The following is a 16,162-nucleotide window of genomic DNA, read 5'->3' on the forward strand; positions in this document are numbered from 1 at the left end:
AAGCAAGACTGTCAAGTAGTGAGAACAGTATTGAGATGAAGTGATACGTGCACTGGCTCCACACTAAATACTCTACCTTTTCTCCCTTCCCCCCATATATCTATAAGAATTATGGGTTTGAACAATATGACAAAGGCAAGATGAAAAACATTTCAGTAAAAGGAATTATAGGACTCACAATGGAAGCAATATACAAATTTTTACTAACTCAAGATAATCTCCATAACATAGCTATGAAAGAAACAATGTACAAAACAACAGATCTAGTGAAAATGTAAAGTAAATTTCAAATTAAAAACAGGAAGTCTATTAGATGGAACTGAATAGTACACAAGACTTCTGAAATTTTTACTTCAAAAACAGATGACAGTATGTGGGAGAACACACAACTAGATGTAATTACACCACCAATAACTTTTTAAAAAAAAAACAACAAAGGAAAGTCACAAATATATCTGAATAACTTAAAAGAATTTTATGCAGTCTCACATGGAAAATTAGTCAATGCAGAGAAAGTTATTGATACAGGAACCATAAGTGGATATACAAATTGCCAAAGTGAAGATGATTGCCACGATCCAAAAAGAATTACATAGAACAAGGAAAGTCACTAGGTGAAGCTTTTCAAGGATCAGTCTCAGAATTCAAATTTCCTCACATTTGTCTCAATCACATTACAGAGCGTGAGTTAATAGTAGCAGACAACTGGGAAGCATTGATGACAAGCCACTCAACAATAAAGGAATGATCAGAATAATAAAGCATAAGTCTAGTAATACAATGTAAAATTTGCACTTGTTGATACTTACCAATAGAAAACAATATAATATAATGTGGCTACGATAACGACACAGATAGTATTCTAGTATCTAGTATTCTAATATCTGGTAAGTACTCTCACAGAAAAAAGGAATTACTAATGACATGGTATTCTGAGCTGTTCTGGTCCATTACATTGAAGAAACACAAATTCACACTGGAATCGGTGATAGTAGGGCAACTACAAGAATGTTATGAAGAGACAAAAAACAGGTTTGGTATGCTCAGCTTAGTGAGTTGACTAATGGAGAATACAAGAAATGTTCCATGTATTAATAAAATAGATCTAACAAAGGGGTAACTATTTAGGTTGGAAATTAAAACTAAATTTCTAACCATCAAAACAGGAAAGTTTGAGAATAGATAGGGAACAAAGTATACAAATATACTTTAGAACTAGCTATAACTTTATGAAAAACTAGATGATGTGGTTTGTTTATTATTGGTGGTCTCTTAGGATGAATTTATGCTACAGGGCAACAATGTTCCAGAACATGCCCTGTAATCCCAGCCCCCTGATCATCTCTGAAGCTTTTCTGTGCATATAGGTTTTTCTCTGGGGGAAGAAAGACACCAGACACAGAAGAATGAAAGGCAGCCTAGTTCCCCCCCTCAACCCAACATGGTATTAAGGCACGGCATTGGTTCAATCAGAAATGAGAGCTGGGGACACAAGACGGAGCATTTACACCCCAGAGCACAGACAAAGCTTACCATATCTTCTGTTTAATAGAAGCCAACTTTAGATAAGTGAATGCATATGAGGATAAAATGAAAGAAACACACAAGCTCAAAACAAAAAATCAGGAGGGGATGATGCTGCTTAACTATCACAGATACCTCTACTGTAATTCAGTTCCTATATTATAAATATTTGAGGATTAAGTCAATATCTTCAATAACAAGTGCTCAGAGATGAAGTTTTACCTGCACTGGAACAGGATCTTTAAGGTAATATCCTTCAACAATCTGTTCTTTTCTATAATGTTCAATGATCTCAGCAATACTGTTCAAATAAGAGAAATAAGATTTAAGATGTTAAACCAGTTAGTTTTTCCTCTGTATGAGAATTTGCTTTTCCATGTAATCACACTACATTTCCTCACAAATTTATAATAAAAATCAAGTGTTAAACATCATAATCTCATTTGCAGCAATGAAAATTTACTAATACATTGAAGTCAAGAAAATTCACAGAACTGTACTCATAATGTATTAATTCTAAACTCCACGGAAAATTTTCAATTAGTTGTTAAAAATGCTTGTACTGGGTCTGGCTGGGATGGAGTTAACTTTCCCCATAGCAGCCCTCATAGTGCTGTACTCTGTATTTGTAGCTAGAATGTGATAAACTAGTTTTGGCTACTGCTGAGCAGTGCTCACACGGCATCTCAAGGCTGTCTCCCAAACTCCTCATCCCCAAAGGCCAGCAGGCTGGGGTGGGCAAGAGGTTGGGAGGGGACATAGCCAGGACAGCTGACCCAAACTGACCAAAGCAATATTCCATACCATATGACATTGTGCTCAGCAATAAAAGCTGAGAGAAAGGAGGAGGAGGGGGAGCATTCGTTATTAAGGCGTTTGTCTTCCAAAGCAGCCGCTACACATATTGAGGCCCTACTTCCCAGGAAGTGGCTGGACATGGCTTGCTGATGGGAAGTAGAGAATAAATCTTTTTGTTTTCCTTTGCTTCTGCATGCAGCCTTTGCTTTTCTTTATTAAACTGCCTTTATCTCAACCCACGAGTTTTCATCTTATTTTCTCCTCCTGCTCCACTGAGGAGGGGGAGTGAGAGAGGGTCTTGGTGGGCACCTGGTGTCCAGCCAAGGTCAACCCACCACAATGCCAAATGAGTACACTACCTTTTCCACATTCAAGTAACACACGTGCATTTCCCAGCTCTCAAACCAGGCTGAAAATTGCTATTTTATTTTCAAAGTCCTAGAGTAACTAGGGAAGGGGAATGGGAGATGCTTCAAACAGTGCAAAGCAATTTCTTTCTAGGAAGTCAGGAGTGAGAAATAAAAAGTTTTGTAACATGGATTATGCAGATTATACTTCAAAATCAATGAGCTATCATGTTAAATTAACTACCCAGTCAGCAACACTCCTCTACAGGGAAGCTTGCATTCCAATTACCAGAATCAGGTTTAAATTGTATTTTGAAGGATCAGGAGAGTAGTAGTGACAGACACAAGCTAAAATTCAATGTATCTTTGAGATGCTTTTATTTTTGCAGTTATTGAAAGTTTCACTGTAATAAAGAGAAGTAACGTTAACATCAATACAGATGAATCATTCATATACAAAATATCAACCTGAAAATAAAGAACTAAGTAATTAAGCGGAGAACAAAAATATACTTTATGTGTTTTCTCACTTCATAAATACCATTAGCTGTGTGTGAAAATGTAAAGAATAAGGCATGTGTGATAAATCTTTGTCCTACTACAGTTAAATAAAATTTTGTACAAAGGAAAGATATAGGATACTATAAAAATGATCATAAAAACATGTAAATAAAACAATAGAAAGAAATCTCTGTTTGCTTTTTTTCTATCTCATTCTTCTAAAGCTATGAACTAGTGTATGCTTGTTAAGTCAATGCCCCACAAACACTTTTATTTTTCAGGTTTGTAAAGTGACTTGAATTTCTCAGTATTACTAAAAATTTAAATTTTTGTTGATATGCAATATGCATATGCCATTTTCTCCATAAAGATTTAAACTATACCACACTGCATAAAATAATCACTCATATTTTGCATGTTGAAGAGCTATTGCCAACATCTTGTTATGAGGGCAATCAATAATAAAACAGCTTTATATAATTTTTTCCTCATTCATCAAATTCAGAATACCTTGACTGTCAATACCTCCTCTCCTTCCTTGGTTATAAAAACAGGAGTCACCCCTCAACATAAAAAGCAATTGCCTGATTTCTTCCAATGTTGTAAAATGAGCTGAAGAATAAACTGAGCTGTATTCGAAAACTCATTTTGGAGTTAGAGTGCCATATAGACTAGGACTTTATGCCTTGATGGAGTGATTAACTCAACTCAGATGGTCATTGTATATTATCTTACCACTAAAGCAGCCCAAATGACTGAACAAGCCAAACACTGCAAACAGAAAGATACCACATAGCTTCAAATACACTTGAGAATGAATTTGCAAGTGGTCCAAGTTATCTAACATATAAAATGTAAAGCATGAAATCAGACTCACCACAAAAAGAATCTAAGGAACAGGAAAAAAGGGTTTATAACTCTTTTCAGCGTCTGACAGCAACAAAATCCTACTTACACAAAGTGCATCGAGGAAAGTATAAATAAATATGAATTAAAAACCTGAATGGTTAAACTTGGTTTGATATAGAGAAATAAAAATGAATCTCAATACTATATTACAGTTTAGTAATTGTAAAATGTTTAGCATAGGGCTTATTAGGCTGCCCAGATCCTAGCTACCAGGATAATTTTAAAAGTATCTCATCATCATGACCAGTATAATTTCTTTAATCCTTAATGGGTGAATTAAGAGTTATTCCAACTGCTGACATGTCAGTTAGTCAGTTCCCAGACCTATGATATCACTGGTATTAGGGAGACTTGATGGAATGAATCCCACAACTGGAGTGCTAGGATGGAGGGCTACAGGCTGTTCAGGAGGGAGCAGGACAGGCGAGGTGGAGGAGTTGCACCGTATGTAAGGGAGTGAGAGTATGTAAGAGTGAGTATGTAAGAGGTGTGACTGTACAGCACTTACAGGTAGGGATGATGTAGTTGAGAGCCTCTGGGTGAGTATTAGGGGGATGGAAAACAAAGCAGATGTCATAGTGGGTGTCTACTATCGATCACCCAGCCAGAATGTTATCGCTGATGAGGTATTCTACAGGCAATTAGGAAAAATCTCTGGATCGGTCACCCTTGTCCTTATGGCAGATTTCAACTTCCCAGACATAACTGGGAATATCATACTGCTGTGACAAGCAATTCTTGAAGTTTGTGGAAGATAACTTCTTGTCACAAGTACTCAGTGAGCCACCTAGGAAAGGTACCCTCCTAGGCTTGTTGTTTGTGAATAGAGAAGGACTCATAGGAGATGTGATGGTAGGTGGCTGTCTTGGCCACAGTGACCACGAAATGGATGAGTTTAAAATTTTCAGTGTAACGAGAAAAAAGGTCAGCAGAGTTGCTACCCTGGATTTCAAGAGAGCAAATTTAAGCTACTCAGGGAGTTAGTTAGCAGTGTTCCCTAGGAATCTGCTTTTGAGGGTTTAGGGGTCTGTGAGTGCTGGTCAGTTTTTAAGAACCACCTTTTAAAAGCACAAGAACAGGCAATTCCATCGTGTCCTAAGCCAAGCAAGTGGGGTAGAAGACCAGCTTGGCTGAACAGGGAACCCCTCTTGGTTCTCAGGAGGAAAAAGAAATTGTATGATCTCTGGAAGCGAGGTCAGGCTTCACAGGAAGATTAGAGCCGTGGTTCAGATACGCAGGGAGAAGACATGAAAGACCAAAGCTCAACTAGGGTTGAAACTGGCCAGTGTTGTGTCAGATATCAAGAAAGGATTTTTTAAGTATGTTTATAGCAAGACAAGGTTTAAGAAAAACACTGGACTGATACTTGAAGATGGTCACCTGACAAATAAGGATGAAGAAAAAGCAGAGGCAATCAATGCTTTTCTTTCCTCAATATTCAATAATACTGATAGACCTTGGGGTGCCCGGTCCCCTTAGTCAGATGACCGTGACTGCAGTACAGTGACCTTCCATTTGTGGACACTGAAATTGTAAGGGGCCAGTTGTATCAGCTGAATGTTCTCAAGTCCATGGGGCCTCATGAGATTCATCCTAGAGTACTGAAGGAGCTAGCGGATGTTACAGCAGGACCCCTCTCAATCATCTGCCAAACGTCTTGGGAGTCTGGGGAGGTCTCCGCTGACTGGAAACTAGCCAACGTTATTCCAGTTTACAAGAAGGCCATGAGGGAAGACCCAAGGAACTACAGACCTGTTCGTCTAATCTCAGTACCTGGAAAAATTATGGAGAAGTTCACAGTGGATGCTATTGAAAGGCATTTAAAGAGCAATGCAATCATCAGGCACAGTCAACATGGCTTCACAACAGTGAAAGTCCTGTCTAACTAATTTAATATCCTTCTACAATAAGGTCACCTGCCTAGTGGATAAAGGGAAGGCGCAGATGTAGTTTTTCTGGAGTTTAGTAAGGCTTTTGGTACTGTCCTTCACAGCATCCTTCTGGACAAGTTGTCCAACTGTGAGCAGGTTCACGGTGCACTGGGTGAAGAGCTGGCTGAACAGTAAGGCTCAAAGGGTTGTAGTGAATGGGGCTACATCTGGCTGGCAACCAGTCACCAGTGGTGTTCCTCAGGCCTTAATTCTAGGGTCAGTTCTGTTCAATATTTTTATCAGTGATTTGGACACAGGAGTTGAATGCACCATTAGCAAGTTTGCTGATGATACTAAACTGGGAGGTGCTGTTGACTCTCTTGAGGGACAAGATTCTGCACCTGGGACAGAGTAACACTGGACACAAGTATAAACTGGGAGAGGAGCGGCTGGAGAGCAGCCCCACAGAAAGGGATCTGGGGGTGCTGGTTGACAGCAGGCTCAATAGGAGTCAGCAGTGTGCCCTGGCAGCCAGGAGGGCACACCGCATCCTGGGGTACATCAAACACAGCATAACCAGCCGCTCAAAAGAGGTGACTATCCCGCTGTATTCAGCATTGGTGCGGCCTCACCTTGAGTACTGTGTGCAGTTCTGGGCCCCACAATTTAAAAAGGATGTGAAGGTAAGATTGCATCCAGAGGAGGGCAACAAAACTGGTGAGAGGACTGGAAGGCATGTCCTATGAGGAGTGGCTGAGGACTCTGGGTTTGTCTAGTTTGGAGAGAAGGAGGCTGAGGGGCGACCTCATTGCTCTCTACAGCTTCCTGAGGAGGGGACGTGGAGAGGGAGGTGCTGAGCTCTTCTCCCTGGGATCCAGGGACAGGACACAGGGGAATGGCTCAAACCTGTGTCAGGGGAGGATCAGACTGGACATTAGGAAGCATTTCTTTACCAAGAGGGTGGTCAAACACTGGAACAGGCTTCCTAGAAAGGTTGAAAATGCCCTTAGTAATATGCTTTAACTTTTGGTCAGTCCGGGACTAGATGATCACTGTAGGTTCCTTCCAACTGGAACTATTCTAAACAACAACAACAACAAAGACCAAACAACAAACAAAAGAACCCCACATCGAACAGAAAACCCCTGTAAATGATGTAAGTTATTCACAGAATAGTTGAGGTTGGAAGGGACCTCCAAGATGATCTAGTTCAAGTCCCCATCTCAAAGGAGGGTTAACAAGAACAGATTGCTTAGGACCTTGTTCAGTCATGTTTTGAGTATCTCTACGGATGAAGACTCCACAATGTCTTTGGGCACCCTCTTCGAATGTTTGATGACTCTCACAGTAAAAAAAAAAAAAAAAGCGGTTTGTGTTCAGATGGAATTTTCTGTATTTCCATTTGTGCCCACTGCCTCTTTTTCTGTCACTGGCCACCACTATAAAGAGTCTGTCTCTCTCTCTACTCCCTCACATCAGGTATTTATACACAGTGATAAGATTTCTCCCCCCCAGCCCTCTCTTCTCAAAGCTGAACAGTCCCAGCTCTCTCCACCTGTCCTCATATGACAGATACTCTAATCCCTTCATCATCTTCATGGTCCTTTGCTGGAAGCCTACAACACCTGGTCTCAGTATTCCCAAGCAGTCTCCCATCCAAGTACTAACTGGGCCCAATGCTGCTTAGCTTCTGAAATGAGATGAAAGAGAGTGTGTTGAGGATGGTGTTGCCACAGGCTAGTAAGTATATATTTTCTGTTTGAGATTTCATGATACACAGTTAGTAAAATTTTCCCCATGATCACCCAGAATAATTTTGGCTTGCTTTTGGAATATAGGCAGAGACATAGCATTGCTGATATAGGTTGCGGACATTTCAGTCCCATGTCTGGATATTCAAATTACACGGGAAATAAAACAATAGCCAACCTTTGAGTTGGTTTCCTTACTATTCTTCAGGCTCTTACTTTTGTATGGAAAATCTTTGGTCTGCAATTTATGTGACTATAACTGTGATTAATACTCTGCAAACAAAGAACAGATTGGCTTTATTTTATCCATTTTTTAATCCCACTTACAATTGCTAAAACAGCAAGAGAAGAATATTAAGAGAAACAACATGTCCTGGTTTGAGGTAAAACAGAACCAACTTTCTGTTCAGTAATTTTACTTCTTAGCTAGGCCTCTTCTAACTCTCTGAAATTAACAGCATATTGCATCTAAAACGGTTCGTTCAGAGTGATAAGACAGTTTGTGCCAAGGAATGGTACGCACAGAGGCTCTTGATTATACTTATTGCTATAACAACCAAGGTCAGCTAATTTCATTATTTGCCCTGTTGGAGGGTCAGAAACAGAAAAGCGTAGAGGGGTCCCACCTGCAGGGAGAAGCGGACAGGACAGGTGACCCAAAAATTGACCAACAGGGGTATTCCATCCCATCTGCCCCATGCTCAGTATAAAAGCTGAGGGATCAAAGGGTCAACTCTCTTCCTTCAATGGCTGACGTACGAGGAGGACCTTGTCTGTTCATCTGCCTTTGATCCCAATCCGTGTGTTCCTGACTCCATCTGTGGAACCCAGTTCCCACCCATTGCTGAGTCCAGTCTGGGACTTCCCCAGTGCCTGCTGGTGACATCATCCTGGGAGCTTAATACGGTTTTGTATATACTGTATCTATTTCATTATTTTCCTTTTTATTTTATTATTAATATCTCATTAAAGTAGTTTAGTTTCTTCTAAACTCGTAAATCTCTTTATCTCTCCTCCTCCTCTCCGTGTACAAGAGGTTGGAGGAGAGCATCTGTCGCTGGCCATTGGCCAATTTGGCCAAAGCCATGACACAACACTACTACCAAGGATGATTTTTTAAAGTTCCAGTCTAATACTAGTTTCATATTTAAAGCAGATACCTTCAGAGCATTTAAAGAAATAGCTTATTATAAAAAAGATCAATGAAAACTGTTTAACAGATGCATTTAAACAAGCGGCACTTCTTCAAACTTTAGTTTTTCACCTTGAAGACAAACTCTATGTTTTTAGATAAATTATAGAGAAGAAAAACAGATGTTCTCTCTACCCCAAGAAATGCTCATAAATAATTTCATTATCTTGCATAAATTCATACTTCCTATGTTTCTGTTTTGGATTCAATGTCATTTGATGCTTTTCAGACACTTCTGATTGTTCCATACAACAATTCACCTTAGTCTTCATATTTTTAAAGACTTCCTTCTTCCAGTGTCCATAACAAATAAACCAGTACAAGAATTAAAAAGCCTACAGAAAGTTATTCCTTTTTTCCTGCTTCTTATTTGTTGTCCTATGCAGTAGATCTTATGGTAAATAATTTGGGGCAGTTACCACCTTCATTTTGCATCATTACCTTGTATTACATACTGTTTGAACTTCCAAGAAGTTTATCAACTTTCAGTAAATACTAACTTGGACGGAATTTGAGCCTAGGACTATATTAGTAATTCCCCAAAACACTCAACTAAAACTAGAAGTCTTTCAAAGCCAAGCAGTTCTCTTTCACCGAGGAGTATCTTTGCAACCTAGGTACCAAAATATTCAAAAAACCCTCAAAAAGCATATTATCATAAATTAGTGATCCTTAATCTTTTAATCTTCTTTCCATCCAATGTCAGGGAAAGAATCTTCTCTAGGTAAATTTTATTACATATGCTTCAAGTGAATACAGCAATGGGAAATTAATTTCCTAAAGGAATAACTTATTGCAGTAAGCTTCTGGAGCTATACTATCTATTTCATGTTGCAAAGCCATTTGAGACTAATAAGACTTCCACTAATTTGCTAATTAGTTTGACATCACCTAGGGTGTGGGCTTTTAGCCTATCATCCTCCTAATAAGCCATGTAACTAGAGAATGGGCAAAAGAGGATTTACCTTCATCAAAGGCTGACACTGCAGCTAGCTTGATTTTCAATGAGGATGTCTGGAGGCCAGACTGATTAATGTAGAAGGTACTCAAGCAGCCTGTGTGTGGGATATACATAGGTTAATAAGGTTCCAATTGCTTAATCTCAAACCATCGTCCATTTCAAATCATATCAAGAAGTCCATCAAACTTCTTAGTTAGGAGACCTTGACATTTTCTCAAACACACCAGTTGCTGGATCTCTACCCACTCAGAAGCCAAGCTGGAAGCGAGAGAAATTACCTATTGGTATGAAGAATGCCCTGGTTCTAGGTGAACAAGTCTGGAAAATTTCTGATTATTTGACAGGCAATGGCCTCAATTAAAACAGAAAGGTGTGTTTTCAGTACTGAGAAGTCTCGATAATCTTATTCATAGGGTTGTCACAGATTCAAGGTTGGAGCTGTATTGATAGTGTCTCCCATGAAAGGGGAACTTATCTCTTGTCATTTCTTTTTGTACATATTACCATATTTTTATACCCACGGCAAAACAAACCCATTCCAGGTTTCATCACTCTAAATGAAGTGATCTGTACTTCTGACCAAAGTATCATTCACATGTTTTAAGGTGATTAATTTAATGACTTTTTTCAACAATGAAGATATTTTTTCCCTTTCTTGTCAGTACCCATTTCCATTATTTATACTTTAAAAACCCTACTGAATGTCTCCGATAAAACTAACATTTTATTTTTCCCCTTTCATATACACAAAACTCCCTATTATAAATAGTAGCTTCCAAGACAACACAGCACTCTCCTAATTACATGTCATAATCCAATTTATAGGGTGAAGAAAATCATTTACAGAAGGAGAAAAATACTTTAAAAGAAACAAGTTACACTTAAGCTTTTGAAGGATTTTAGAATGTGCTTAGTTACAACTAACTACTAAGCAAGCTAGTTAAAACTCTTAGTATGTTCTTAAGAAATACTGAAATTTTATGATCACATCAGCAAGTTATCAGCAATACATTATACAAATTCTTTACAGAAGTATAAAATACACACAAATATTAAAACTTACCTATTATAATATCTGCCCCCCATCATAAACTGATTGCTTGATGTTGGACATATTTTAAAACGTTGAATATTTTCACTGGTCCGAAAATAAAGTGAATAATCACCAGGTGTATTATCTGAAGGCCTCACAAGAAAACTGCACACCTGACCAACTGAAAAGATATCATAATACAGTGTTATTCACTGTTACTTATCTTAGTGTCATTTATGACCTCTTATCAAAGCTCTTTCTGTACAAATTAGCAAGAACTGCACACTTAAAGGAGAAAGTCTGATGTAAGTTCCAACAGCGATCCCTGTTCTTCACATAAATAGGATGAAATAGTTCTAAACTGCCAAAGTTAATGCAAAATCATTCAGCTGTAGCTGACAACCTATCCCCACTTTTGCCACCTCTTTATAAGAGCATATGGTGTACATGTGGGAGGTTTGACAACGTTTTAAAAAAAAAACTTAAAGATTTTTGTTCTCCTATTTAAGTTATGTTATTTGATAGTATGAGTCAGAAATCTTGATGTTTTCATTTTAAAAATTATTTCCTCTGAGAGACTAAAAAAAGTTTATAATACATTCTCCCATAAGTACATAACAGTATTTTCTCCTCAGCATTTTGATGAAGCCCAAGATATTTTTTTATTTATATATACTACAAAAATAAAAAATATTTAACTATTTATATCAGAATTATGAAACTAACTGTACTTGAGAATATAAAAAAAAATACCCAGTGCTCAGCCATGAGGTTTTTTTGCAATGTAGTAACAACCACAGGTCTGACGCTCATATGTTTATACTGAAAAAACAATTTTTACTGCAGTCTGTTATAAACAGGATTACTTTGTGTCGTTCCACTACCACTGTATTTCCATCTGAAATACAAGTACCTGTCATCAGCAAATTGTAAGCCTCTTGTTTGGAGATCTTCCCATGGAACCATCTTAAAGATAAAGAGAAAAATTAGAAAGCAAGACTATCAGCTCTCTTTTAGTTGTTGTGACATCTGAGGCTCTAACACCTGTGAATTAATCTCTGGCACCTATGAATTAATCTTTATTTTAAAGAAATCTAGTACATATAGATTATATAAGCAACCGTTATGTAACTCAGCAATTCTGTATTTCTACTAACAGAATGAAAAATAAATATCTACAGCTATATAAATAAACTCATATCAATACAAGTGTCCAACACGAAGTAGATGTTCAAATCCAAGTATGTTTAGAGATGAAAAGGCATTGTTTAAATGCTAGATAATTTGACAGGCATATCTGAAGTCAGTCTCAGATAGCAATTTATTTGAAGCGTGAAATGCAAAGCCCAAAGAGATTAATGAAAGTTAAATACTGTACAGAATAACTAAAATTGAATTTTGCTAGAAGCTGAGGAAATAAAACCTAGCTTTGTTAGACTATTGAATATGAATTGCTTTAATCTCACACCTTGCATCTTCCACATAGTCCTGCGTCAGAGCATCATCCTAAAAAAATACAGCAATATCTGTCCAGTCTCAACCTGATACTTACGTTTATACAAAACAGCTTGACATTGCATGGCTATTCAGTTTACACGTGGCACACCACATGCTACATCTTAAGAGCTCATCCTGTCCTTTAAAGGAAAGCTAGAAATATGGCCTTTCATTGCAGAGTGTGCGTGTGTGTGCACATGCGTGTGTTTAAGTGTGTAAAAGAAAGATTCTTTTATGCCATAAAAAAAGAGCTCTAGTTCTAACTTCCTTTCTATATTACCTTTACAGGACAATCTCTGGCTTTTGGAATATTTGCAGAAAGCCCTGTCTCCCCAGAAATCCTCCGAGCAGCATGAGTAACTGGACTGACAGTGTCAAAGCTCGAAGAATCTGCTACAAACTACTTTGTTAAAAAAAAAAAAGTTCCCGTATTTGAAGGCATCTCCACTTCTGTTATGCTGCTATGCCAAAATGACTAGCAGAACATTGGAGACCAGTAAACTGAAGCCACACAGCAATGATTTTCTTTCCCCTATTAAAAAAAAAAAAGCCACAATAAATGCCTTCTTCAATCATCAGTCCTTTGGAGACTGCAAACTGGGCAATAAATACAGGAAGCAGCAGCTGCAATTATAGCAAGTAAACGGAGGACAGATGAAGTTATCCAGCTACTAGAAATTTTACTACTGAAAATAATATAACCATCAACAGTTTCCCATAATATCAATTCATTGTTCATTGTAAATTGTATTAGGTTTGGTTTTGTTTTTTTTTCAAGTATTTAACAAGTTGGAATTCACTGCAAACAGATTATTCTATAGTCTCTTGGTTTTCCATTTAAGTGTTAGCACGTGAGGCTAATATAAATTGTTACTATTACACTGTCATTCCTCTAATGATACTTTGTTCCCTCTCCTGCATTCAGAGTTGAGCAGACCTGAAAAAAGGTTACCTCTAAGGCAAACTAAGTGTATAAAAACCCCCCACAAATCAGAAAACACCACACCCTCCATTGTACATATTCTGGGTAAAGTGATCACACAGAGACTCATCCAAGATTTTATCACTGCAAAACCCATTAACATTATGCATAACTAATACAAGACTTCAACTGTCAATTACCTATGCATCTTCAACAACTAGTATAGAAGAAAAGTCTTAAGATCAAAAAACAAGTACACACAGATTTGGTTCACCTTCCCAATCTCATAGCTAAAGTTTACAAACAGTTATTTTATGATTTGCTTTTAATAACAAAACAAAAATCCTTACATTTTGCCTTCATGTGGATCTTCTTCTCTTCCCTAATAGGAGAATTAACATATTAAGTGCATGACAACAGTACGCTTGAGTTTAGAAAAGTAAACTTCATAGGTTAAGACCTTCCGTAGAAATAAACAGCATTAAGAAGTCCAAGACATTTTTGAACTAGATGGCTTATGGCACAGTTCATGTAAAGAGGTTTTCAACTTCATTCGCTAAGTGGAAATCCAGCCATAACACACTATTTCAAAAGATTGCTTCTGTCACTCTTTAAGTCCTTCTTTACATGTGGTAACTTAAATCTCAACTTTCCTGAATTTCAACCACTAATGTAGAAATCTACAGTTAGATACTCTAACACTGCCATTTCAATTTAGCCATTCACATCCTGATATAGATGTGAGAAACGGGAGAAGCAAACTCTACTAATAGCAAAATATATATGCTGCAAGGCAAACATCATCAAGACTCCAAAGCAATGGTGAACAACTTTAAAAAAAAGTATGTCAGAGGGTGTAGTGGGTGTTTTTGTCCATTAAATCATCTCTTCTCCTGCAGTAATTCAATTATCTTTAGGCCACCCAGTTAGCTTCCTGACTTAGCAAAAGCCCTTCTAGGTACAATTAACTCATCAATATACTTTTTAACCCACACTTGGCCCTTAAATAAAAGGCATACTGCAGTGCAAAATTTCAGTCTATACATTTATGAATGTTTCATAGCAAACAAACAAAAGAATGCAACTGAATGACTAGCAAGTTCTTTATCAGGACTAGTGAGTTTAGGGAACTACTTAATAAGTTCACAGTATCATTCATTTGCACATGCACATGAACTTGTTTGGATAACATGTGAATAAGTACTTTGTTTGGATATTGAATTAGACTTTAAAGGTTTGTTACACTATTTAAAAACTGGCAGATTCAGTTACTGCAGGAAGGTTTAGAAAAGTACATAAAGTCAGGCAGTTAAACACCACTAGTTTGGGCTTATTTCAATGTTAACTTACACACACACATATAATAAAAAAAAAATAAATCAAATCTCAGTTCTGCAACAGATTTGAATATAAAAGTACTTACCACTTCTTCTACCAGGTCTTCTACAATAAGACCTTGTTCGTCTGTCCGTAGGTTTGTCGCCCACATCCAGCCATCTTCCAATTCATTATGGACAATAAACATATCTCCTTTAAGGAAACTGAAGAGAGTTACGGTAAGATTTACATTAGAAGTACAATCATAATACAAAGTTTAATGAACACAATGAATTCTTGAGCACAGTTTCAGCAAAACATTTGAGGAAATCTGATCATGAAAGATACATTTATTGGTATCCCAAGCACACCATGTGCATTTTTTACACAGTTTAAGTAGCTATGATAGATGAATATTTATCCTTCTTCGATTTACATTTAGAATCTAATAGATACTTTAAAGTGTGCTAAGGATGCGTAAAACAAAAAACACCACAACATTAAAAGATGGTAACATTCTTCTTTTATCAAGAGAGATCAAATACTAAACAGAAGTAAAAACAATCAAAGATTCCCTTAATAGTCTAAGAAAATAATACTTTTAACAAAACCTAATTTTGTATAATAAAGACTATGGAATATCTACTATTTAGGTCTTTGCATATGAAGATAAGTGCTAAAAAGAAGATACAGAATAGTATTACAGAATTACAGATTACAGAATAGTTCCTCGAAAAGACATGCAGTTAGCTACAATAAGAGCATAAATACAAAGCATTAAAATGTCCAAGGGAATTTCATTACTGGAAGGTTAGTATAAATTATTCCTTAAGTGTAATCCCAAACTCAGGTGTACTGGTTTTGGCTGGAATAGACTTAAATTTCTTCATAGTAGCTAGTATGGGGCTAGGTTTTGGAGTTGTGGTGAAAACAGTGTTGATAATGGAGTTATCCATTTGTTCTCCAGCGTTGCTGGAGAGGGTGCAGCAGAGAGCTACCAAGATGATGAGGGGACTGGAACACCTCTCTTATGAAGAAAGGCTGAGGGACTTGGGTCTCTTCAGTCTGGAAAAAAGACGGCTGAGGGGGGATCAAGGCATCAAGGCCTTTTCTGCTCCTCAGGCTGCCCTGCCAGTGAGTAGGTTGCGGGTGCACAAAAACTTGGGAGGGGACACAGTTGGGACAGCTGACCCCAACTGACCAAAGGGATATTCCATACCATATGACATTGTGCTCACCAATAAAATTAGGGAGGTGGAGGTTGGCGGGGGGGGATGTTGCTCAGAGACTGGCTGGGCATTGGTTGGTTGGTGGTGAGCAGTTGTTTTCATTTGCATCACTTGTCTTTCTTGGGCTTTATTTTCCTCTCTCTTTGTTGGTTAGTGGGGGTTTTTTTCCCCTTACAATTCTTTTTTTTTATTTTCTAATTATTAAACTGTCTTTATCTCAACCCACGCGTTTCTCAATCTTACCCTTCCAATTCTTATCCCATCCCAGCAGAGTGGAGTGAGCAAGCTATGTGGTGCTTAGTTGCTGGCT

The 16,162-nt window shown here is 37.7% G+C and overlaps 1 protein-coding gene across 3 annotated transcripts in view; it reads right to left on the bottom strand.

The window, feature by feature from the left end:
* The window catches only part of LOC141735438 (ras GTPase-activating protein 1-like), a 77,391-nt gene that overhangs the window by 42,586 nt on the left and 18,643 nt on the right, over positions 1-16,162 (bottom strand). For all 3 annotated transcript variants that reach the window (XR_012584723.1, XR_012584724.1, XM_074568195.1), the window contains exons 5-9: positions 14,730-14,847; positions 13,657-13,688; positions 11,801-11,853; positions 10,918-11,068; positions 1,747-1,825 (exon numbers count right to left, since the gene is read on the bottom strand). Coding sequence is in view for 1 of the 3 variants with exons in the window: in XM_074568195.1 (XP_074424296.1) it covers positions 1,747-1,825; positions 10,918-11,068; positions 11,801-11,853; positions 13,657-13,688; positions 14,730-14,847 (433 nt within the window). In the remaining 2 variants the exon portion in view is untranslated. The remainder of the gene's footprint in view (positions 1-1,746; positions 1,826-10,917; positions 11,069-11,800; positions 11,854-13,656; positions 13,689-14,729; positions 14,848-16,162) is intronic.

The sequence above is a fragment of the Larus michahellis genome, chromosome W (assembly GCF_964199755.1).
Source record: "Larus michahellis chromosome W, bLarMic1.1, whole genome shotgun sequence".
Lineage (NCBI taxonomy): Eukaryota > Metazoa > Chordata > Aves > Charadriiformes > Laridae > Larus > Larus michahellis.